Raw genomic sequence first — 25,287 nt, forward strand, 5'->3', positions numbered from 1 at the left:
AAAGTTTATGAGTCCTTCTGAAGCTTTTCCTAAACTGGCGTACAACAGGGACTACCCTCCTCAATTCCTGATAAGATAGAACCTGGAAACAGCAGGATACCGAGAAAATTTTGAACAAAAGATTCAAAGGAACATGCGAAATTTCGGAAATGCCCACGCCCGCCAATTCTACCGAACGAAGACGAAGCATCACGACACTGAAGATAGAAGCGATCTACATCACCTGCTCGAAGAAACCGGATGTTTCGACAAGACCACTATCTATACGTTTCCTTGACTTATAATCAAACATGGGAGCCGACCGACAGGACGTTCGCGTCGTAATGTCTCGCTGATGAATTCTCGCTTATTCTCCTACCTCACGGTCGCCTTCCCAGTGAACAAGCTTCATGATCGACCATTCCCATGACCAACGTCGCAGAAATCCTCCGAAAAAATAGAAGATGAACAAACCAAGGAAAATGACCCCGGAAATGATAGCCATTTCCCCGAACGCCTGTTGATATCCTTGTTCTTGAATCCACACGTTCGTGTAGAAACTGAGTAGAAAGCCAAAAAGAGCTATGAGCATGTCAGAGGTTAGCTTGGGATGAAGCACGGAATCTCAACACCAACAACTGGTAAACACCATCATCAGGGACTTAACGTTACATTTGAAGGTGTATTGCGTCATCGTAACTTCGCCAGCTATAGGACGGTAGCAGTCAATCATATAGACGACAGAGATATTTGCCGCTTGCACAATAGTGAAATTGACTGGGGAAAGAATGTTAGCTGCCAGGATGACGGTGTAGTGCAGGCTGCAAATGAAGCTGTGCCTGCGGCGCAAGGGGACCGACTTAGAGCAAATCCTATGATAGGACAAATCCAATGCAATTCGTTCCCAATTCCGACACCGTAAAGTACCAATGCAAGTGGGCCAGTCACAAGGCTGATCGCCATCGCAGGTAGACGCATCTCCGGCTCCCGGAGACCCCCATTTAGCCGGGTCAAGTGGTCAGCAATGATGTCGGAGAGAGGACCTCCGAACCAGATCGCAACAACGGAGCCGACAAGGCCTGCTATCATAGAAAGACCAATTTGCCAGGTTGTGAAGTGGTATGTCGACGAAAAAGCGGTGGAAATATTGCTCGCCATGGCTATCAAAAAGCCTATACTCACAGACATGACCAGAGAAGCCCACAGTGCGGAGGGTAGGACAATAAGGACGATCGGCCGTAAAGAAAGCTTCCAGAGGGGCTCCGAGGTGAATGATTTGGTTGGCCAGGTCGCTAGGATCTTGCTGAAGCTGGGGCGACTCCCAACCACTATGGATGCCTGAGATGTTTCGTCGTCTGCATATTCGGCTTCTTCACTGCTGGTCTTTTCCGGACCTGGTCCAACGACATCTGGCGGTGGGTTCAAGGACGACCTTTGATATGTAGTTTCTGGGAAAAAGAAAAAGATCATCACGCATGTAGCACCCGTCAAGGCGCAACTCAACCAGAAGAATGTCCGCCACGAGTGGTTCACTGTGATAAACCCAGCCACGAGGGCACCTAAACTGGTCCCAGCACTCAGCATACATGTGTAGATTCTGCAGGAGCATAGTGGTTCAGTGTTAGCACATGCATCCGAGGATCCTTAGTGACTCTTTCTTCAACTTACACCATCATTGCACCACGTTCATGCACAAAAAAGATATCCGCAATCGTGAGAGGCCCTAGGACCTCTCCAGCTCCCGCCGCACAGCCCAAAATAGCCCGGGCAGCGAGGAGACTACTATACGATTCCGCAGTCGCACACCAGGCGGCTGTCCCGCAGTAGAGGGCGTAGGCCAAGATGTACACCCACCGACGGCCAAATTTGATCATCAGAGGGACCCATACAAGGTTGCTAACACCCATCATTAACGCACAAACGGTGATGAAATAAGATGCCTTCGAGATAGCCGCGGCAAAGTGGGGCCCCGGCGGTCCAAAAAAAGTGATGGCCATATTGGGCAAGATCACAGCCGGACCAGAGGCACAGAAAGTCGACATCAAGATGGCCCATGACGATATACCGGCGACAAAGTATTTGTACCATTGAGGCCTTGTATGATTTTCAGTTAGATGGTCAGACAGTCGGTGCGTTTATGGATCCTGCGTACCAATTCAAGGGATCCTGTGGATCGTTCGAGGGAGTCGGGATCTTAATGATTTCATTTGTGTGTTCATGCCTCAGCCTCATGGTCCCCAGCCTATCGCCTTTGTGAACATTGCCGGCCATTGTAGCTATGCCGATGACAGCTTCACGATGATTGTTTGAGGATGGAATGTTTGACGCGCCAAATGTGAAGAATAAGTAGGGTCGGAGGATGGATGTTGAATCTGGAGAGTGAAAGGAGATATTGGTGGACTGGGTAAAGTCTGCCGGTTTTATGAATTTCAGACTGTCTGGAAAAAAAAGCAAGGTCTGAAGACGCGCGTCCTGGGTTGGGCCAACGCTGGTTTAAAGAAGGTTCCCCTCCACCTTCGGCTTATCTTTGTTGAGTTTCGGTTTCGGCTCCACAGAGTTCGGCTTCACAAAGTGTGGGGTTAGGCCGCCTCCCCCCGGGAACCACATGGTCCCCGCTAAGATACGCGCACGTCCGCCCCAGGAGATTTACCGAGATCGGATCTGGTATACCACTCTACTTATTCTCCCATTGTTGGTAATGGTTAGCAAAGACTGGGACATAGTCCTTCTCTCATAGTCAATCATCCACATACGGACATCTGCATTTGTGATTCAAGAAAACAATCAAGGTATACTGGAAAAATAGTGTTTCCTCTCGTAAATTAGGTTATACTATCGTTCACGAGTGTGAAGAGTGATTCGTTGCCATTGTCATTGAGGTAGCCTCTGCTGAGAACTGTAAGTCATGTCTGACTCCACGCTTTGGTATCGGCCCCACGCCCGCCACTCTGCTGCGATCTATTTACGAGAGAACCGGGTGGGTGGGTTGCATCTTCCTTGGAATACGGGGTAGTTTCTCCAGGAACTGTTCGAGACGCCGTGAGATTAATCGCGAGAGAAATACTCTTCTTTTAGCTCAATAGACTCTGCCAAGTCTGCTCTGTAGATTTACTATTGGTCTCCCTTTCGGGCTTCCAGTTAAGCTTTTTCCTTGCAGCCATCTTCTCATCCTGCCAATTTATGTGATTCGCATCACCCGACTCCAGTACACACTATAAACACATTTCGGAATGTGGAGCCACTCAAAAATTGATTTGAGGACTAACATCGCAGGTAGTTTCCAGGATCCAGTTGACTGCGACAGCCGCAAACATAAATTCAGAATGCCTCCGTATGCAGATAGCTAATAGTCACCTTTTTACCGACTCCAAATCGATGTTTGTTTGACCCAGTATCATGATGATGTTTCACTTCTATCACCTCCCCCTCGCCATCTTATTCTGGTCGTCAACAGTGCTAAGTGATGCCCCATGGATAAACGACTTTGAAGCCTACAATGTTGAAAGGAAATGGGGTAACACTCCGTCGCAAGCCTACAAATCGTCACCGGTAACTTCGCCATTATGGCAAGTCAGCACGTTCGAGAAAGAACTCATCGATGTGAATACCCCGTATATTTTCTTAACCACCCAAAATCAAACGGGATTTTTCTCGACTCTGATTTTCAGGTCTGATGATCTGAGTTTGGTGTATGCAAATTCTTCTCGGATTACCACTGCCAATTTCCGTGTACAGAAGTACATGGGATCATCCTATCTCACCCACTGGACGGGCAATTTCACCGGCGGGCATGGAAATGGTCACGTTTACTTCCTCGACAATCACTATCGTTTGAATCGGAGAGTCAGCACCTTTGGGATCTCCTCGCAGGCCGACATGCACGAGTCCCAAATGACTGATGATGGGACATTACTAGTGTCTACATATATCGATAAACCTTTCGATCTACGCCCAGTCGGCGGACCAGCGAACGGAACTCTCGCAGACAGCTGTTTCCAGGAAATTGATCTAGTCACCGGAGAGTCTCTGTTCCAGTGGTGTGCCTCCGATCATTTCAAGCCTCAGGACTCATACGCCAAATACCAGAAGAACACATATGGTGGTGCAGCTGGCGGTGGCGGACAGGGTCTCAGTGTAGGCTGGGATTTCTTCCACCTCAACAGCATTCAGAAGTATAATGGCAACTACCTTGTCAATGGACGCCTTCTTAAACTAGTGACCTACATCAGTGGGGCCACTGGTAATCCTATTTGGAAACTCGGGGGTAAATTGAACGAGTTCAAAGACCTATCAGATGGGCAGGCGACAAATTTCGGCTTCGAGCATCATGTTCGATTTCGGTCGGCAGATCACTCTCAACTTACGCTTTTCGACAACCACGAGCTGGAGTTGAACTTCAACTGCACGACCAACTGTTCACGCGGCCTTCATCTCTCACTCGACTTTGAGAAGAAGACCGCACGGCTGGTGGAAAGTCTCCTCCACCCGGATCATTTGACTACTGCTGCCATGGGAAGCGTGTCCATCCTTGCAAACAATAACACTCTTGTGGGCTGGGGTCTGAACGCTGGCCTCACAGAACATTTGCCCGGTGGCAAGTGCGTTTTGAATGCTCAAGTGGCTCCCTTCGCCCAAAATATTATGAGCTATCGAATCTGGAAGGATTCATGGATAGGCTTGCCCACTTGGTCTCCTACACTTACATTCGAGAACGACACGTTTTATGTCAGTTGGAATGGTGCGACGGAGGTCGCGACCTGGAGATTGGCGCAGGCTGATAACTCTGCTATGCTCAACTCTACCTCCAGACTTGTCCCACGTGCCGGTTTCGAGACAGCAATGGGTGTCGAGAGATCAGCCATGTTGCCCAAATATGCTCAGGCAGAAGCTCTTGCATCAGATGGAACCGTCCAAGGCCGGTCAGCAGTGCTGGAGGTGGCCTCTGGGAGAAACATCCTAGCTGGAAACGGCTACCAAATTCAAGGATGATAGATCAAACTCAAGGATGTTAGTAAAAGGGATCGGTATCATCACAGGGACCAAACAGCACGGCTTTTCACAATCCTGTTCATCGCTGTATAATCTAAAGACGCGCTCTATTCTGATTGTCTATTCCTTGTCAACTCCTTAGAGTTCTGAAAGTATCATCATCATTTGAGAAATGTCACGGTTCCAATCAGCTCCCAAGACCTTCTCTCGTAGTCGTTTCAACGTCATTTTTATTTTTGAATATTTGAGGCCTTCACCGAAATCAGAAGAATGGTATGTTTCCGACTAGTAACAAAATATCTTGGAAAGAGTTCATATTACCTGTGGAAGCGTAAGCAAATTATGTATCGGCCACTTGCCGAGCGACAACAGAACGCGAAATGGGGTCGGGAAGAGGGCAGAGATAGTTGACCTCGCAGTAAAGCTAAGAAACGACTGCCAAGACTCTGATGCATTTTTGACTTCGGCGGCATCGGCCGGCTGATTATCGGGCCAGGATAGAGAAGATCCCCACCTCGGCTGGAACCTTATCACGGAATAAAACTCAATGAACGGGACGGGAGTGGGGCCGAGCACTTGTCGGACTCCGTCGAGCCGAGAGGGCTCTGTTATATTTTCGAGGTCGCCATTCCTTGGACTTGGCCCTCCCACTGATCCTCTCTTCAATTTTTCTCGCTTCCACAATTAGTCTTTATAATTCTCGTGTGACCACTTGCTTTTGTTCGTTCAACTCCCTCCCCACCGCAAAAGATCGCTTGCAAGATGTCGAGCTCCCACTTGCGCCGACCGAACTTTTTGGTCATCGTTGCCGACGACCTAGGATTCAGCGATTCCGGACCGTATGGGTCAGAGATCAAAACCCCGAACCTGGACCGTCTGGCCGCATCTGGAATCCGCCTGACGGACTTTCACACGGCACCTTCCTGTTCTCCAACAAGGTCGATGCTCTTCTCAGGAACGGACAATCACATCGCCGGCCTAGGGCAAATGGCCGAGCACATGGCCTCATTTGAGGAGGAGGTCTTCAAGGACCGCCCGGGCTATGAAGGTTACCTGAATTTCAGGGTTGCGGCGCTTTCTGAAATCCTGCAAGATGCAGACTACCACACGATGATGGCCGGCAAATGGCATCTAGGCATGAATGCAAAGACCTCCCCTTCCGCTCGTGGCTTTGACCGAGTAGCCACATTGCTCCCTGGCGCTGGAAATCACTTCAACTTCGAGCCGCAGCTGGACCAGGGCATAAAGCCACCGGCATTTCTAGCGAGCGAAGGCTTTTGGATGGAGGACGATAGATTCTTGGACAGAAAGACCGAATTGCCGGATAATTTTTATTCGAGCAACTACTTCACCGACAAACTCCTCACATTCATGCATGAACGGCCCCAGGATAAGCCATTCTTTGCTTATCTCGCCTTTACGGCACCTCATTGGCCGTTACAAGCTCCCAAAGCCGTGAGTGATAAATACAAAGGCTGGTACGATGACGGGCCTGAGGCACTTCGACAGCGGCGACTTCAAAGCCTGAAAGACCTCGGACTGATTCCGAAGGATGCCAAGCCTGCCCCTATGAATACCCCACTGGCCAAGGACTGGGCCTCGCTATCACCGGAGGAGAGAATGATTTCATCGCGCAAGATGGAGGTCTATGCCGCCATGGTCGAAGTCATGGACGAGAACATCGGTCGCGTCATCGACGAACTCGAGTCCACGGGCGAATTAGACAACACCTTCATCGTTTTCATGTCAGACAATGGTGCAGAGGGCACTCTTCTGGAAGCAACACCTATGGCCAGCGGCACCCCTCTGATGGAAATGATTGCCAAGTTTTACGACAACTCTCTCGAAAATATCGGTCAGCACGACTCGTATGTCTGGTACGGACCCCACTGGGCTTTGGCCGCGACTGCCCCTAGTAGGGCGTTCAAGGGCTTTACTACAGAAGGAGGTATTCGATGCCCATGCATCGTTCGTTATCCAGTACTTGATCGATGCAAAGACAAAGACTTGATCAGTCATGAGTTCACCACGGTAATGGACATTCTGCCGACATTTTTGGATCTGGCGCATGTGCCTCATCCGGGAAACACTTTCCGAGGCCGCGACGTGGTCCCCGTCCGTGGCCGCTCGTGGGTACCCTATTTGACCGGGGCGACTTCTGAGGTTTACGACAAGTCAATTGATGTGACGGGCTGGGAACTCTTTGGTTTACGAGGTATCCGGCGGGGCAACTTCAAGGCTGTGCTCATCCCACCCCCACGAGGTAGCGGCAAATGGGAGCTGTATGATTTATCCAGCGATCCCGGTGAGACAGTTGACTTGTCGTCAAAGGAGCCAGCTATCATGACCCAGATGTTGGCCGACTGGGACCGTTATTTTGCCGAGACTGGCATGTTTGAAATCGAATACTCGAAAAAGAAGAAACTGCCCAAGGTGACAGGTGCCTAGCGAATTGACCATGGTTGGAACATTTGCCCATATCTTGAGAGCATTCTGTTAGCTTGATCGGAGCCCGCATTAGAGCCGTGTGACAATTAACATTTACCATAGATGCAATTCCTACCCAATCTGGTTTTCTTCTCCTTCTGAAAATTTTTTTGGCTTCTTTTGAATTGTTATTTTGACCCTGTAACATCGAGTAGGCGGTAAATGTACATCCCTGAAGGCGCACTAGACCTCGGCAGAGAGAAGAGAGAGCACCTAGAGGGGCAACTTGCCTTTGATGGAACCGACATCAAGTCGTCCCTTACAAACTTACAGCAAAATTGCCGGGAGGTGGTTTTCCATCAGGAGCTCTGCTGGCAGGAACACTTTCAGCAGGCCATCTTATGAGCTACTAAAGTTGTTCTCACTTCAAGAGGGCTACGGATCTGCGCCCAGAACAAATGCGACAGCTGTACCAAGCATGCGTCGCACCTATCGTCGATGAGCGATTGAGTGAAACACTGAAACCGACTGAGGTGCCTGGGTCCGTTGGCCATATTCAGCTTCCAAAAAAAGTCAGTCACGATGAAGCCATACACTGGGCAGATGATGCTGTCACTTAAGCACGTGGAAGGGAGCTGCCAGGGAATTTGAACCGTCTTGTGATTGCTGAACTTTTCTGGGAGCAATCGTCTAAGTGGCATCTTTTTGTATTTGCACATATCAGGCAAACAAAAGGACTCCGTCGATTCTTTCTCGAGTCCTTGTTGTGGAACCAATGACATCCAACTTGGCTTATGGCCAAGAATTCATGATCCGATAAGTGCAAGGCGCACGCTCGCCATGAAAGAGATGGAGAAAATCTCAGAGGAGTTCAGGCCTTATCCAATCAATTACAACCACGATTATACCGACATGGTCAAGAAATGCCAGAATGAGAGAAGGAAAGTCGAGTTGGAAAAGTGCTTGGAACATGCAACGCAGCATATGGAAGTGCCAGGATGTAGTTCGGACTACACTTTCCTAAGTGTGAATGTGAACCAGACAATAAAGATATACTCCGAGAGAATAGATCCAGATTTGGACGAACACAGCTCAGAACTGGTACTCGACTGCCCTCAGGTTATTTACAAGGTATGAACTCACAGCGCTTAATTAAACGTGTCAGTCATTTATATTCAAAAAGTTCTTTGAGAAGGTTCTTGTTGTAAATATTACGGTCCAAGTGATTGAGCGTCACATTATTTGAGGTCTCGAGCATATCCATATTCGCACCTGTCAAGATTTCTCAGCTTTTAGATGCCGAGGTCCTCGATCTCGCTGCAGAGCTAGATTCGAGTAAGAGGGAACGAGAAGTCCCTGCTGAAAAAGTGCGTATATTGACCAAAGGGCAAGTCATGCTCAATGAGCTTATATCAGTTACTTAGTGTAAGAATCCATTTGGTAGAGAACACGGGTTAACTTCATATTACTGGAATAATACACGGATGTTTCGCACGCCTGATTTATGGCTGTTGCTTAGTATTGGAGGCTACTAGGAGAACGTAGCAGACCCAAAAGAGGGGAGAAAGGAATGGTGAGATTGTATCTGGTGAGAGGTGCCTATCTAAGCTACGAAGGTGGTGTATGGGCGCGCACCACGCTGGTGAGACGCGCTAAACCACTAAGCTATCTTAACACCCCCCTAGACCTCGATCCACTAATCTCACTCAAAACACGAAAAACATGAAAAGTGATTATACAAATATATTAATAACGCCTTAATATAGCTTTTTGAGCTCAAAAAGGTATTTAAACCCTTAGAATTAAGCTCGCTAGAAAGGCTGTTAAATCAGAGCTTTTTTATACCTAAAAGATATAGAAACCTCTCGAATTAGACTCGCTATAGCGGCTTAGTAAAGCTATCTACGGCCTACTCTATAGTAGAGATTTTAACGAATTTATATACCCCCCTAGAGACTTAGTCTCTAATATAATAGTATTTAACGTTAATATACTTCGTTCGTTAATATAAATCATAGCTTTTAGTAAGGTAAATAACGCCTTAGTTATCCTCGTAGATTATAGTAGGAAGTTATAAAAGGGACTCTATATTAAGTTCCTTAAGGAAGAGCTATAGCTATAATACCTCTTAGATAGCTAAAGATATAGCTATATACTTACTTTCTATAGAGGAAAGAGTAACGTATATTTACTTTTTATAAGCCTAAGTAATTATACTATTCGTAAGCTTAAAAAGGAAGCCGGAGGTTAATATACTACTATCTATATATTTACCGGCCTAATCTATATTAACGAATCTAAAGAGAGGATCTAGTAAGTAAGAATACACGATAGTAAGTATTTTAGAGCCCTTAAGATATCGAAAGATATACTTTAATATAGTTATATACTTCGCGAAGGGGTTATATATATATCTTATAAGCTTTATAACTATAAATATAATATCTAGTCGTGTATTAACTATTAGCTAAATAAGTAAGCCTACTATCTTATAGTAAGCTTTAACTTCCGCCGAAGTAGTAGTATCCTTATATAGTTATAGGATCTTCTTATTATAAAATAGTATAGGGACTATATATATATCTTATAGGTTGAATTTTATAAGAACTAATAGAGTTTCCTCTCTCGGTACTAAGTAGTATATAATTAGGACTAGCTATCGCCTAGTATTAAGAGGTTTAGAGGTTTTCTCCTACGTAGGTAGGTTTTCCCTTCTTCCTCTCCCTAACCCGTTTAGATCTCGTGCTACTTCCTATATCTATAGACTTTCTAGGTCTCTTAGGTTATAAGCCCGACTATCTTAGTATTTAAGATCGTTTTCTTAATTTATTTTAATACCCTATATTCCTTCGAGCGGGAATATTATAGCTTATAACGCTCTGATTATATTAGTTCTGCTTAAGATTTAACGTCTTCGAACGTTTAGGCGGAATTATTTAGAAATTTATTTATATAGATACGCTAAGGGGTTACGTAAATTATATTTATATAGTCCTATAAAAACTATATTATAGGATTACGCTTATTATATTTATATATAGTCCTATAAAAACTATATTATAGGATTATAAGCTAAATTATTTACCTTTATACTTAAGAACCCTTATTAATAAGGACTTAATTTAATAATACCTACTAAAGTCTTACTTATAACTAAATCCTTTATAACAAAAACTTCCTTTTCTTAAATCATCGAATCCTTAAATCCTTATCGTAAAAATAGTAGTTTACTTAGTAGACTATAGTAACTTTATTAACCCGGCTACTATACCGCAAAATAGTATTATAACCTAAGTTACTAATACTCCGAAAGAGTTTACGCTAAATAACTTAAAGGTTTTAATAAATACTAAATAATTTAATAAGTAGCTTTTAACTACGACTATTACCTTACGATAAATATAACTTTATAGATTCCTAGATATAAATATCCTAAGACCCGATACTAAGGACCTATATACGAAGAAATAGTTCGATTACTCCTATAGAATCTAAGGATAGCTATAGAGTACTATTTCTAAGGATATTTAAGATTAAGTTATAGTTTCTAGAAAATTATACGAATTTACGGATAAATTTATTAGTACTTTAAAGGATATCCTATATATAGCTAATTTTATAACTTATAATAAGAAAATTATTAAGCTTATTTAAATAGACTAGTCCTAGTTCTTATCTAGCTTAGAATTCGCTAAAGAATTACGACGATCTTATACTAAACTCTCTCGAAAATACCTAGTCTAACCTAGAGTTATTTTAGCTATCTTTTTAAAAGATATATTAACTAATATATCTATTCTTACTACTAATAAAAGTAATAAACTAGCTAAAAAGTACTTAAATCCGAGTAAGGTTATAAACTCTAATCTACTAAGTATTTTTAATAAGATTATTAACGATTTAAAAAATCTACCTATATTAGATATTATTAATTTAGCTATTTCGAAAAAGAATAATAAGAATAATAAGAAAAGTAAATACCTATCTCTCAAAAACGCGCTACTATATAGAAAACTAATTTAGATTTAGATAAAAGAGTAGATAGATAGTCCTACTTAACTAATACTAAATAGAAATTATATATTTTATAGAATCTATAGTTATCCGGTAAAGAAATATCTATATCTTATTATTACCGAACGACCTATAACCTAGAAACTAGTTAAAGGTATTTAGGTTAATTATCCCTAGAAAAATAAAGATAATCTAGATACTCTAAGACCCGAGAATATATCGACTATTTATAATAATAAAATTCGGAAAGATAGAATTACTATAGTTAAAACTATATTAACGAATAAAATAATAAACGTAACGACTAATACGCTTTCGACTAATACCTTTTTAAATAAAAGTAAAAAGAATATTAATATAAATACTACTATTAACTCCTCCGAATATTTCGTTAACTCTTTAGAATATTACTATAGTACCCTAGCCTTAGCTAATACTACCTAAATTAACCCTATTTATTCTATTTAAAACGTAGAGTATAATTTTTTAGCTCGCCTAAAATTATACTATAATAAACCTCGTAAAGATACCTTTCCGAAATTAGTATTAGTAATAGGAGATCTACTAAAAAACGAATAGATTATAGATTCCGGTACTTCTCGATCTATTTATATTAATATAAACGCTATTATAAAATTTTAATAGTATAATAGTATATCTTACTAATACTAAACTACCGAAGGACGAACCGTTAAGTCTATAGGAAAAGTAATTATAAGAATTAAATTACTTTTCCTAAATAGTTTAAAATTATTAGATATTAACTATAAATTTATACTAGATAGCGTATATAACCTATTATTAATAACTTAAATATTCTAGGAATATAAAATAGATTAGAAAGACTAGGAAAATAAATTTATTAACCTAGAATCTAATACTACTTTAGCTTATACCTATCAGAAACGCGGTATCCTATTCTTATACGTAAGAATACTCTAACCTACTAACTAGATCCTAAAAATAACTTAAGTTTAATAGGCCTACACGATAGCTACTATTATACCTTAAATTACTTATTCCCGACTTAGTTATATTAGGTAACTAACTACGAAAATTAACTAGACTCGTATTAGTAATAATATCTATAGTAATAAAACCTTCGATTATAAACTATATAGATTAGTAAAATCTAAGAGAATTATATCCTATATAACCTAGATTAAATTAGAAATCTCTTAGGAATTTTTATATATCGATATCTAGCCCTACTCTCCTATAGGTATTAGAAACTTAATAAATATCTTAATTATAGTTAATAATACTACTAGATTTAGATAGAGCTTACTATTAAAAATAAAAGGATAAGTATCTAATAAGTTAATTAAATTCTATATAATTATTTTTAATAAATATAGTATTTAGCTAATAGAAATTCGAATAAATAGTAACCGGAGCTTCTATAAATTTTAATCTTAGGCTAAATAGAAAGGAATAATATTTTTAGTTAGCGTATCTTATATATATAAATAAAATAGGATCTCTAAAAACTCTAGTTATATTATTATATAGGGTATAAGAACTCTAATAGTTATAATACTAAATACTCCTGTATTCTTATAACCCGAAGCCGTTCTTATAACTAGTTATATTTTAAATAGAATTAAAAGGCTAAATAAATCAAAATCACCTTTAGAAAAATAGAATAACTTTTAGTATAAAAAGAATAGAATAAGATAGATTAAACCGATTAACTTAGGCTTTCTTAGGGTTTAGAATAACTTTTAGTATAAAAAGAATAGAATAAGATAGATTAAACCGATTAACTTAGGCTTTCTTAGGGTTTAGTACTCTAAAGCCTATATCTATATCCTAAAAGAAAAAAGGACCTAAAGCCAGAAAATAGTCCCGAGAGCCTAGATTAGTTTTCTTATTAGTTATAAAGGGGAGAATAGCTATTAATTTAGAATCTATAACCCGAAAATATACTAAGTTTCTACCTATCGAGATATTATATTTTAGGAAGAACTATCGATAAATTACTATTTTCTAAAATAAAATATTAATATTAACTAGAATATTAGGTTAAATATTTTACAAAAAGAACTTAATAACTTATAAATTATTAACCGAAGCTTATAACTATATAATATAGAAATATTTTAGGATAAATCTACCTAAACTACTCGGTCTACCCGTAGATACTAAATATCCTCGGTCGTAAAGGTCTAAAATCTCCTAATTCTATAAGTCTAACCGATATAACGCTAAATTTTATAAAATATACTAATTTTACTACTAAGCTAAAGTAATAAAATTATTCTAATCTAACTAAGGAAAAGAGGCTAAGATACTCTATAATATAAATAATCCTAAAATATAGAAAATATAAATATAACCTAGGAAATAAATTCTTTTATAAAATAGGATAACTAAAATATTATAAGTTAATAGTTTAATAATTTTAGTAATATCTCTTAGATTAACTTTTATTCTTAGTTAACTTAAAATAACTACTATAAATTACTAAAAATTCTATATAAAAGGGGTTCGACTAACTTAATAATATTAATTAATACGATCGAAAGACCTTAATAAATAACTTTATAAACTTCGGAAATTAGTTATTTATAATATAATATTCTAATCTAAAATATTAAAAAAATTCCTAGTATATTTCTACTAACCCCTAAGACCGTTAATATAAATAAAGTAAAAAAGGTCTATAAAAATATACTATCTTAATCGGCTTATTAAGATATAGAACTACTATAAATCTCAAAAAATCGGATTCGAGATATACAAAATTCCTATTATTCCTCGATTAACCTAATTAATATATTAATAAATTAACTAACTTTTTATACCGACTAGGTTAGAATAGTTCGAAGATCTACTTTACCTATATATCGTTCTTTAAGATAATCTATCCTAAGAATCCTAGATAAGGGTATAGTCTATTATATATAAAAAGGAAGAATATATCTAGTCGAGGAGACTAAGGATAAGGGTTTAGTATATCTTATAATTTAAACTAGAGAAGATATTCTTTATACTATCTTAATACTAGATAACTTTATTAGGCCTAGTATTTTATATACTATATCTAAGAATATTCGATCTATAATAGTAAAAATATCCTTAATCTATAGGGAAGCTATAAAAATAGAATTTACTATATAATAGTTTAAAGCTAAGAAGATCTAGTTAAAAAAGTTTTAAGCCTCGAATATATTAATCCTAATTAATAAACTACTAAAAGATACTAAAATCTTACTAGGGAAATAGGTCTATAATATTAAATATAACTCTAATAGCTTTATCTTAGAATTTCGAGCGAGATAGGTTATCTATAGGAACTACTAAACTCCTAGTATCGATTTCTAACCTAATAAAAGATATACTCCTATTACGAAAGATACTTCTATAAAATTATTTATAATCTTAGTAACTATTAGAAAATAGGAAACAGAATAATAGGATATTATCGGCGTATATCTTAACGCTATAATTAATAACTAGATTATTTTTATAAAATAACTAATAGGGTATAAAAGTTATAGTCTAAATAGCGAGGAATACTTATATATTTTAAACTAAGCCTTATATAGTCTATAATAAGCTAGTTATTTATAGTATAAACTTTTCAAAAATAATCTAGCTTAACTTAGCTTAACTCCCTTAATCTTAGAACCTTATATTTTCTAAAATTCTAATATAATAGCCTTTATTATAAATTATATAGATAATATTCTAGCGACGGGATTAAGTAAAAATATTATAATAATTCGTTCGGGATTAATTAAGAGATATAAGTTAAAAATCCTTCTATTTAAACAGTTTCTTAGATATAATATTATTAAAGAAAAAGGTCCTTATATAATTTTTATAAATTAATAGGCCTATTTAACTAAATTACTTTATAATAAGAATCTCGAAAATTATAATCTATTACTAATTCTAATATCCCTATCTTAGAAAATCCCTTAACGTAATAATAATCCTAATAATCTAAATAATAAGGGATTCGATAAAGGGATTTATATAAAGATAATAGGGAGAGTAGATTAGTTATCGATTAAAATAAGACCTAATATAGTAGCTACTATATCTAAATTATAATAATAAAATAACTCTCCGAGATATATAGATATAATAGCCTATAAAACGCTACTAAGGTATTTCGTAGGAATAATTAACTTTAGAATCCCCTTTACTTATAAACTAAATAAAGGCCTTAAAGATTTTATTAATTCCTCTTTTACTAATACTAAAAAGGGTAAATTAATAGAGATATATATATAGTTTTTCGCTAGAAGTCTAATATTATAGAGCTTAAAAAGATAGGAAGTTATTATATAATTCTTAAGTATAACTAAATATTATATATTAGCGACCGCTACGAAAGAAGGCTTATACCTAGCTAAAATTACTACTAAATTATACTTAATAGAACCTTTAAATCAAGAAAGAGACTTCGAAAATAATATACTAATCACGTTATTTTATAATTCCGATAATATAATTAAGAATATAAACTATCCTAAGATTAGTCCGAAATTAATATAGATCTCTATAAGATACTATTTAATTAAGGATCTTATAAAGAAGAACCTTATTTAATTAGTAAATATTCCGAGTAAAGATAACGCTACTAATATCTTCACGAAAATTAAACCGAATAGCGTATTCTAAGCCGATCGTAAAAGATTACTTAGAATATATCTACCAAAATAACTTAGATATTATACTTAGGCGTTCTTATTTATACTACGTATAAAGATATATATTAAAAATTAGTTAGTTATATAGCTAGTCCTAGGGGGGGTATAATAGAGTTTCCTCCCTCGGTACTAAGTAGTATATAATTAGGACTAGCTATCGCCTAGTATTAAGAGGTTTAGAGGTTTTCCCCTACGTAGATAGGTTTTCCCTTCTTCCTCTCCCTAACCTATTTAGATCTCGTGCTACTTCCTATACCTATAGACTTTCTAGGTCTCTTAAGAACCTTTCGAATATAGATAAGCTAAGAGAGCTTTATCTTACTATCTATATAAATAATATTAATCGTAAGGAATTATGTAGTAGTACTATTATTAGTAATATCGAAGGATTTTCGAATATAGTCCTTAAGCTATATAAGAGATATATCTAAAGGCGTGATAATTAGTATATTATTAACGTATATAAGAAGATAGAGCCTATATTTAATATATACGAATACCGAATAGTCCGCTTATAAGCGAATAAATCTAATTACTATTAGAGTCCTATAGATAGTATTATACTATTCGCGAGGACTCTGTTTTAGACCGTATAAAGTCTTTAAAAGAAGGTCGTATTTTCTAGGCTCTTTAAAACTATTAGGAAGTTAAATATAGATTTCTTTAAGAAGCTCTACGTTAAGAAACGCCGTAACGAAGTTAATATAATATATATACTAGCCGAAATATATAGCGATTACGTAGAATATTTTAAAGCTTAAAGCTTTAGCTATACTTATATAAATATTAAGATAATCGATTCCTTCGTGTTACTTAAACCCTTTTATAATAAGATATACTTTATAGGTCCTATTATCCTTAATACGAAAGATCTATCGAAGCGGAAGAAGCGTCTTTTTAGTACTCTTAGTAGGAAGATTATATACGCGCTAGGTACTATTTATTAGCTACTTCTATATTTCCTTATCTATAGCTTTAATCTATTTAGTCTATTTATCCTTACTATAATTTTATATTATATCCTATTAGCTATCTAGTTTATATAGCGTTAACTAAGCTAAAGCTTAATATAGAAGCTTCGGAAGTAGTTATAAGTCTATAGTTATACTACGGATTAAAAAAGTAGCGAATTTAATATAATTAGCTAGAGCTATATTTAAATACTTAAGAAAATATAAATATTCCTCTAACTCTATAGCTACTTAAGTCTTCTTATAGACTTATAAGAAATACCGAAGACCTATCTTAGGTATAGTTTAAGAACTACTTTCGATAGTTTTAGGATTAGCCTCGATAGTTTTAGAACTACCCTCGATAGTTTCGGAACTATCCTCTATAGTTTAAGGGCTATCGTCGATATATTTACTCTATTTATAGGTAAATCTCTGCTTAATCTATTTACAAAGCTTTTTAAGTTAGGCTTCGCGTTTAAATAAAGAAAGTAGTATATTAGACCGCTTAGATAATAGTAGGTCTCCTATTAGAATATAAGGAGATAGAGTTACTAGCTATACTAGCTTATTAGGGCTATTAGCTAAATCTAGCTAAATTAGTTAATCGCTATTAGCCGGTAGGAAATCTGATAGTATATAGTAGCGTTAATTAGCCGTAGATTATATAGGAATTAACTTTAGCTCTATATCGAGATTATACGTAGACTTAGATAGATCCTTTGTTATATTCTTATTAAAGACTATATTATAAGAGACTACGATCTTTTTTGAATAAATATTATAGAGTCGATATCTATTAGTACTATAGCCTACTAGCCTTACTTCGGCTATATATAGAGAAAGCTTATCTACCTTACGTTCCTTTAGAATTAGATACTAAGCTTAGTAGCTAAGTATATATAGAATTAAAATATCTAGCTTTTTACTATAGAAAGCTTTATATAGAGTTATATTAATAGTAGACTACTAGAGACGGTTTATTATATAATTAATACCTAAAAGTAGCTTACCCTATAGATATTTAGGAAGCTAATTTTTAGCTAATATAGCGATTAGCGACTTAATAAGCTAATAATTTCTAATCTCTGTAATACTATTAAGCTAAGATATATAGGGGAGAATAGGGTCCTAAATAATACCGTTTTCTTCGTAAAAAGTAGCGATTTTAATATATTCTTATATATTATCGCCTAAAATTACCTTAACTTTATAGTTAAATTACGTTAAAAAATAGATTACTAATATATGAATTTTATTAGTAATTTCGCTCTTCGCCTTTAATAGGAAGACCTAATAGAAGTAAGTAGTATTATCGGTAACTATTATAAAATAATAATTACCTCTAATATCTATAATAGAGATAGGACCCTAAATATTAATATAAAGCTTCTATACTAGTATAGTCTTAATACGCTTACTTCGTCTAAAAGATAAGATATAGCCTTTACTAAGAATATAAGGAGGATAAGGATACTTAATACTAGATCCCTTTTTAATATTAATTCCTTCGGTATATTTAGGTATATACTTTACCTTCTACTCGTCTATATAATAGGCTCTACGATAAGCTAGGTCTATTAAAATAGGTTAAATCTTACCGATTTAAGAAGCTATAGCTAAATCTACGGCGGGTATATAGCTATTACTAAATATATAGGATAGTTAAATAGATAGAGCTCTAAGTATATTAATAAGGCTATTACTATTATAGGTACGAACCTAATATTAACCGTTCTCCTGCTTTACTATAATAATAAGCTCTTCCCCCCTATATAGGGAGCTATATATCTTATTAAATCGAGTCTTAATACTAGAATCCTTCGTAAGTTACTATAAGGAAATAAGGTTTATATTAAAAGAAGGAATATACTAGACTCTAAGTAGCTTAAGCTTAGAAATATTATTTCTATTTAAAAAGTTTAGGATAATATTACTATATCCTTTAGTCTATACTTAATAACCGTTAGGAAGCTTTATATCGGTAATAAGTAGCGTAAAATTAATAAAATTTATATAATAAGATATTATATATACTAATATACTAGAATCTACTATCTAAGTATACTATTTATCGTGATCTATTAATATAGCTATAATATTAATAGCTAATAAGCTTATTTTAGCGAAGCTTATTAAAATCTTATTTTCGGATTTCTCCTTTAAGTCCTTTTTTAAATCAGAAGTACTAGCTATAGCTATATTAACTCCGCCTTAAGAGGTACCCTTATATTTAGGATTAAAGAAGTACTACTTACTAGTATAAGCTATTAAATACTTATAGTAGATATAATAATACGATAGCTAATTATTATTATCCTAGTTATTTTAACTTTAGCTACGACCTTATCCTAAGCCTCTACCACGGCCTCTATCTCCTCGGCCTCTACCTCTATCTCTACCTCGATCGTTATTTTACGTAGATTTTATATCTTTTAAGGTAGAAATAGCTATAATTACTATATTTATAGACTTTTTATTCGACTTATATTTAATAAATTTACCGAAAATATAATTAAGTATACTATCCGGATTAGCTAGAGATTTATATATATTTAAGAAACCTTTTATACTTTAGTAGCCGTTAATTATAAGCTTAAAATAAGCTAGAGCCTATTTAGGTAGTAATAGGGTATTTAGAACAGCTAAATTCGTAAGGTCTAAAGTAGCTTACTATTTAGTAACGAAATTATACGGATTACTACTAGTATATATAAGCTTAATTAAAGATAATAGTCTATAGCTTAAAGTAGTATAGTTACTAGTACCGTATATATTACTAATACGAAGGAAGATTTTATAAGAATCTTTATAATTATATATAAAGCTACGAGCTAAGTCGCTAAGTATATAATAGATAAGATATTTCGTAAGTATATATTTCCGGCGAAACTAGTAAAATCGGTTATTTAGTTAAGTTATATTCTTATTAATCTACTTATTAAATTCCTCTTCGGTAGATTCTTATTTAAGTTAAGCGAAAAGGATATTTTAGATAGCTTCCTCTATAGGAGTATTATAAGGCTCTTAAATAGGGTATATTATTTTACCTATAATAATAAACTATAGATCTTCGTCTAGGCTATCTATAATAAATTAAAGCCCTTATTTCTATTTCTCGAAGTTAGCTCTTCCCTTAAGTATAGGGACTGATTCGGCGAAGGTTTTAGCTACCTTATAAGCCTCGAGATCGGAAATTATATTAAATATATATAAATAATATAAAGTTATTATATATATTAATCCTACTACGACGATATACTATTATATAGGTAAGGAGCGTAAGAGCCGGAAGGTATAAGGTCTATAATAATAAAGATATATTATATAGTAATCCTACTATAGCGAAGTACCGCTACGTAGGCGTATCTACTATAGCGATATGCCGCTACGTAGATAAAGAGCGTAAGAGCTCTGAAAATAGCGTAGAAGCCGGAAGGATTTTATATATTTTTAAATAGCGTTAAAGCCGAAGGAGGGACTTTAGCGACGATTCGATACGATAGCTTCGGTAGCCGTATTTGATGCGTAGGGATCGTTAAGTCGTAAAGAGGTACGAAGTCTGCACTCTGTAGAAGGCGCAAAACGCGCCGAAAAACGATGGAAAAAGAGGTTATTATGTAAGTTATACCTAGGTAGTAAGGAAATGTGAATAACCTTACTTTTTGTGCGCTAAGTAGGGCTCATAACCTATTAGAGGCTACTGGGAGAACGTAGCAGACCTAAAAGAGGGGAGAAAGGAATGGTGAGATTGTATCTGGTGAGAGGTGCCTATCTAAGCTACGAAGGTGGTGTGTGGGCGCGCACCACGCTGGTAAGACGCGCTAAACCACCAAGCTATCTCAACACTTAGAATTGCTCAATTTCGGGGCTATTCTACCTCTACTGAGACTCGATGTTTGGGCTAGCGGTGGCCCGCTGGAGAGGTACCTCACTTAATGAATGACCTGTAAAGGAGGCCATTAAGAGAACCTGATATTACTCGACCTGCGTTTAGCGTCCTGACGACGCGTTAGGACGCGCCTTTTGGTTTTGAGCATAACCCATCACGTCCGGATTCGCTAGAGCTGCGAGTATGCAGTGCCGCCGCAGCACATCCATGAATATCTCGCTAGGACGTTCCATCATCTAAGGGGGGAGTCCATGAACAGGCCTAGAGCCACATACAGGTCGCATAAAATTGATGTCAGCCAACGAAGCCAGTCCGATCGGAATCTGCAATTGAAGCGCCTCTCGCATCTCTGAGTGGGCCAAAAAGAGGCATCGAAGTTGGGGACTTTTTGAAGATGATCATTCCAGCCACAGTCATCGATTTTCGCCGACAGCTAACCCGATTTCAGTCTTTAGTGTTAATCTATTCATGTACCGGCTATTCTATCATTCCGACCTGACACGATCTTTATGCAAGACAACACACCCGTCCATACAGCCCACATTCCACAAGGGTCGCGACTTCCTAAAGAGAGACAACATAATGTGATGGAATGGCCACCACATTCGCTCGATTTACCTTGAATCCTATAGAAAATCTATGGGGTAGAAAGCGTATGCTTTCTGAGCAGCGTCCTGAGCTACACGATCTTGCTGGCAATGCCAAAACGCGCGCTTGGCTTATTGAGTGGGCTCAAGAGGGTTGGATGCAGATTTTCCTTGAAGAAATTAGTGATTATGGTGATTCATGTGTCAACGGGTACAGGCTGTAATTGAGGCGGAAGGCTAGTATACAAGCTACTAACTTACATACAGTGTAGAAATCAGCGCTAATCATATTATATTTTTGGTTGCCTAGTCAACTTTGAAGACCGGCAGAATATCAAGTAGGGTCCGATTCTTTCCCTGTGGAACTGTACAGCAAAATAGAAAGGACGGCAAAGGCTGATCCAGTAATCTTTGATTGCCCGGTGATACTCTAAGAAACGTCGTTTTACAAAGTCGAGGAACCAAGGAAAAAGGGAAGAATTGACCTGCTGCAGAAGACTCACGGGTGGTAATGACAAAACATAGACATGCGAAGGAAATACAAAAAGGGTGGTAGAAGCAAAAAGATTATAAAATACAACCAGGAGCGACCAGAGACTCTCCCCAGGTCAGTCTCTTTTGCCAGGTGAAATGAAAAGAAGATTCAAACATAGTCCATGCACGGAAAGAGAAACACCCTGAGCTAAACTGCAAGTTGGGACCATTATTATGCTGAGTTGAAACTCCAATTGGCCTCCACAGCCCATACCGCTGCCGCATCATTCATCAGACCATTTTTTAAAACCAATAGGTCTGGCCTTCGTGAAAAGGTCATTCATTAAAACGAGTAAAAAGAGCATCCACGGCGGGTGTTTCACCAACACACTCGCACCCTGTCTGTGTTTGCGACGTGCCCTCATCAAGTTTGCGAAAATATGTTCGAGGAAGGTAGTTTTTGTAGGGGGGGGGGGGGCAAAATTGGTCCCCAAGGGAAGGGAAGGGGGTTTGAGCCAAATCACTCAATTGCTTGAGAAGTGCATGCGCGTGTCGACGAATGGGTTCAGAGAATGCTCTCTCTGAATCGAATCAGCATGATATCCCGGACACAATCACGCAAGCTCAAAGGCGCACTTAAGCCTTGCGCGAACGGGTGACGGGGCCGTTGGAGCGACCAGTCGAGGTGGCGGAGCCATTGGAGTCCTTGGCAGTGGCAGAAGGGGTACCAGCAGGCGAAGGGATCTCGAAGTTTCTCATGTCGATCAGAGACTTCTTGCCAGTGTTGCTGCGAGGACGACCAACCTTGGCAGCCTTGTTGTAGGTTGCGATGTAGAAGGAGATGAAGAGCAGCAGGTAGGAAGTAATGATACCAATACCAGCGAAGGCAGCGAACTCCTCGCCGGCGCACTGACCCATATTGGGAGCCCAGGGGAAGTAAGTCGAGGCAAAGTAGGTGTAGGAGGCGAAGTAGATGAAGCCTAGAAAGTTCGACCATGTTAGAGCTTGGCCCCGCGACGGTGGCTGCGATTTGACGACTTACCAAGATCAATGACGAATTGAACAATTTGCAGCATGGTAATGTACTTCTTCCACCAAATGCGAATACCACGGGCGCTCTGGAAGTAATACCAGTACATGACCACGTGAACCAGCAAGTTGATGGTAATAGGCACCCATTGAACGGCAGTGAGACCAATCAGCTGAGTGTAGCAGAGCAGAGCAGTAGCGCCATGGTGGTAGGTGTGGAGGAAAGTGAGAGGCTTCTTCTTGAGGACAAGGAAGACAGTGTCCAGAAGCTCCACGTATTTGTTGATGTAGTTCAGCTGTCGGGGAAATTGCTGGTCAGTCAAGGTCCAAAGTTTGAATCACCCATCTTTGGATAGTTCTAGGTACGATCAGAGTACTTACGTAGTAAAGAATGATCAGAGGCTGGGTCCATCCACCACGGTGGTCGCAGATAGTGTAGAAGACACCGTTGCGAACGAGTGTGGGCAGAAGCTGCTCCACAAACAGCGCGAGGAGAATTGCACTGATAGCAGTGAGCAAGAAGTTGTGGATCATGAACAGGGTGTTGAGCTTCAGAGCCGAGAAGTTCTTCATGACCTCGCGACCACCAAAGATGACAATGTAGTACACAACCAGCATGGTCGCGGTCTCCTTGAAGGTGGACATGGGAGTCACACCCTCAATGAACTGGAAATGGCTGGCAGGGTATCCCATGACCTGCTCGTACGCCTTGTCGAAGATAGGCCAGAGGTGGACGCCAAAAGGCCGGTCCAGGGTCGGCATTGGCACTTTCTGAAGGAGGTCGGCCATTGTGTTGTTTTGGGATTCGTCGACAACAAGCGCAGTATTCGTAGGGAAGCAGGCAAGATGCAGGAGCTGTGTTGCGAAAAGCACCCAAAGAGGATATGGAGATCAGACAATAATCTGATCGAAAGGCGCCAAAGCCACGAAAAAAGTCGGGTGGAGGAATGGAAAGGACCGATGTTAGAGAAGGAGAGAAAAGGGAGGGAAAGACAACATCACTTTTTGCGTCCGCGTCCGTCGAACACCTAATGTGGACTAGCGCGCGCCGTGAAAAGGGGGAATATCCACCATCCGAGGACTCCGGTAATGGATTGTCGGCTGCTCGATGCAGGACAATAATCTTGTTCGCAGGTCATCCAGCTTGTGTTTCTAATGAGGAACCATTTACTAGCGATCAATATGCTCGTATTAGTATACTCCCATCATAGATAGTGTCTCTGCGTCTGGAGCGGACTCGATTGATGGTTGTGGTAAGTATGTATTGGATAAGGGGCCTGCAAATACAGGCAAGACTTTCACATGCAGATCATAAGCAGAAAGCCGGAGTTCAGCGTAACTCGTGCTGCACACAGCAGCGATAATCCGGCTTGTTAGGATCTCTATGCCTATTCGAGTATAGAAGCATCCTTCGGTGTTAGATGTTATTAGTCAAGCCCGGAACTCTGTAGGGGCATTTGGTGCGACATTGGTGAACACTACTGGAACAGTAGCATACGACCGGGCATCAAAAAAAATCCAATTGGATTTCGGAATTCAATCAACCCGGGTTCTATCCATCTAGTTTACGTACAGGCATAAGAGGGTTCACTAGAAGTGACTCTATGCCATGCAACTCTTGACCCTTTGCGTCAAGCACGGCTGTTGCTCGTATCTTGGGACTCAATGGGGGGGGGGGGGGGGGGGCGCAATAGTGAACTCGAACTTGGCCCTCCGTCGAATATCTCACAGTCCTGCTAGGTAAGATGCTCGGACCTAACTGTTGAGATAGCTTGGTGGTTTGGCGCGTCTCACCAGCGTGGTGCGCGCCCACGCACACCACCTTCGTAGCTTAGATAGGCACCTCTCACCAGATGCAATCTCACCATTCCTTTCTCCCCTCTTTTGGGTCTGCTACGTTTCCCAGTAGCCTCCAATACTAACGACTACCACTTGTAGTCTGGCTATGATTTGAGCGGGTTCGACTTTACGCAAAGCTTTCGGCAATTAACATCGTGTTATCAAGCGACGGTAGCAGTCATGAGCCATCAAGCTACCGACATTGAGGGTGTAATAATTTGTCAGAGGTTGACACCTAGATGAAATTGAAGCTTATTTGACCACCTACCTAATGAGCACGTCGTCATACAAGATAAATCGGACCTTTATTATGGGGCGGGTACAGTATCTATGTGATGACTAACGTATAAAGACATGCCCTTCTCAGTACCTTACTAGTATTATGCTGAAAGTAGAGGATGTTCCCAGCACCTATGTGTCAACAATTGCCCTAAGCCCAGGCT

The 25,287-nt window shown here is 38.6% G+C and overlaps 5 protein-coding genes across 5 annotated transcripts; 3 read left to right on the top strand and 2 right to left on the bottom strand.

Moving 5' to 3' along the window:
* Nucleotides 1-346: 346 nt before the first annotated feature.
* Nucleotides 347-2,250, bottom strand: N7539_000049 (putative MFS transporter; the record flags this gene model as incomplete). The annotated part of the gene is made up of 5 exons (XM_056929653.1): nucleotides 347-561; nucleotides 616-687; nucleotides 840-1,576; nucleotides 1,648-2,073; nucleotides 2,132-2,250. The coding sequence occupies 5 exons, from the start codon at nucleotides 2,248-2,250 to the stop codon at nucleotides 347-349; spliced, it is 1,569 nt and encodes a 522-aa protein (XP_056793946.1).
* Nucleotides 2,251-3,378: 1,128 nt separating this feature from the next.
* Nucleotides 3,379-4,968, top strand: N7539_000050 (arylsulfotransferase family protein; the record flags this gene model as incomplete). The annotated part of the gene is made up of 1 exon (XM_056929654.1): nucleotides 3,379-4,968. The coding sequence occupies one exon, from the start codon at nucleotides 3,379-3,381 to the stop codon at nucleotides 4,966-4,968; it is 1,590 nt and encodes a 529-aa protein (XP_056793947.1).
* Nucleotides 4,969-5,730: 762 nt separating this feature from the next.
* On the top strand, nucleotides 5,731-7,416 carry N7539_000051 (arylsulfatase; the record flags this gene model as incomplete). The annotated part of the gene is made up of 1 exon (XM_056929655.1): nucleotides 5,731-7,416. The coding sequence occupies one exon, from the start codon at nucleotides 5,731-5,733 to the stop codon at nucleotides 7,414-7,416; it is 1,686 nt and encodes a 561-aa protein (XP_056793948.1).
* A 14,091-nt stretch (nucleotides 7,417-21,507) lies between these two features.
* N7539_000052 (uncharacterized protein) lies at nucleotides 21,508-21,812 on the top strand (the record flags this gene model as incomplete). Its single annotated transcript, XM_056929656.1, has 2 exons — nucleotides 21,508-21,713; nucleotides 21,770-21,812. 2 exons carry the CDS (start codon nucleotides 21,508-21,510, stop codon nucleotides 21,810-21,812), a joined length of 249 nt encoding a protein of 82 aa, XP_056793949.1.
* Nucleotides 21,813-22,612: 800 nt separating this feature from the next.
* On the bottom strand, nucleotides 22,613-23,794 carry N7539_000053 (elongation of very long chain fatty acids protein; the record flags this gene model as incomplete). The annotated part of the gene is made up of 3 exons (XM_056929657.1): nucleotides 22,613-22,956; nucleotides 23,019-23,301; nucleotides 23,387-23,794. The coding sequence occupies 3 exons, from the start codon at nucleotides 23,792-23,794 to the stop codon at nucleotides 22,613-22,615; spliced, it is 1,035 nt and encodes a 344-aa protein (XP_056793950.1).
* Nucleotides 23,795-25,287: the final 1,493 nt, after the last annotated feature.

The sequence above is a fragment of the Penicillium diatomitis genome, assembly GCF_028827545.1.
Source record: "Penicillium diatomitis strain IBT 30728 chromosome Unknown utg000001l_segment0_segment0, whole genome shotgun sequence".
NCBI lineage: Eukaryota > Fungi > Ascomycota > Eurotiomycetes > Eurotiales > Aspergillaceae > Penicillium > Penicillium diatomitis.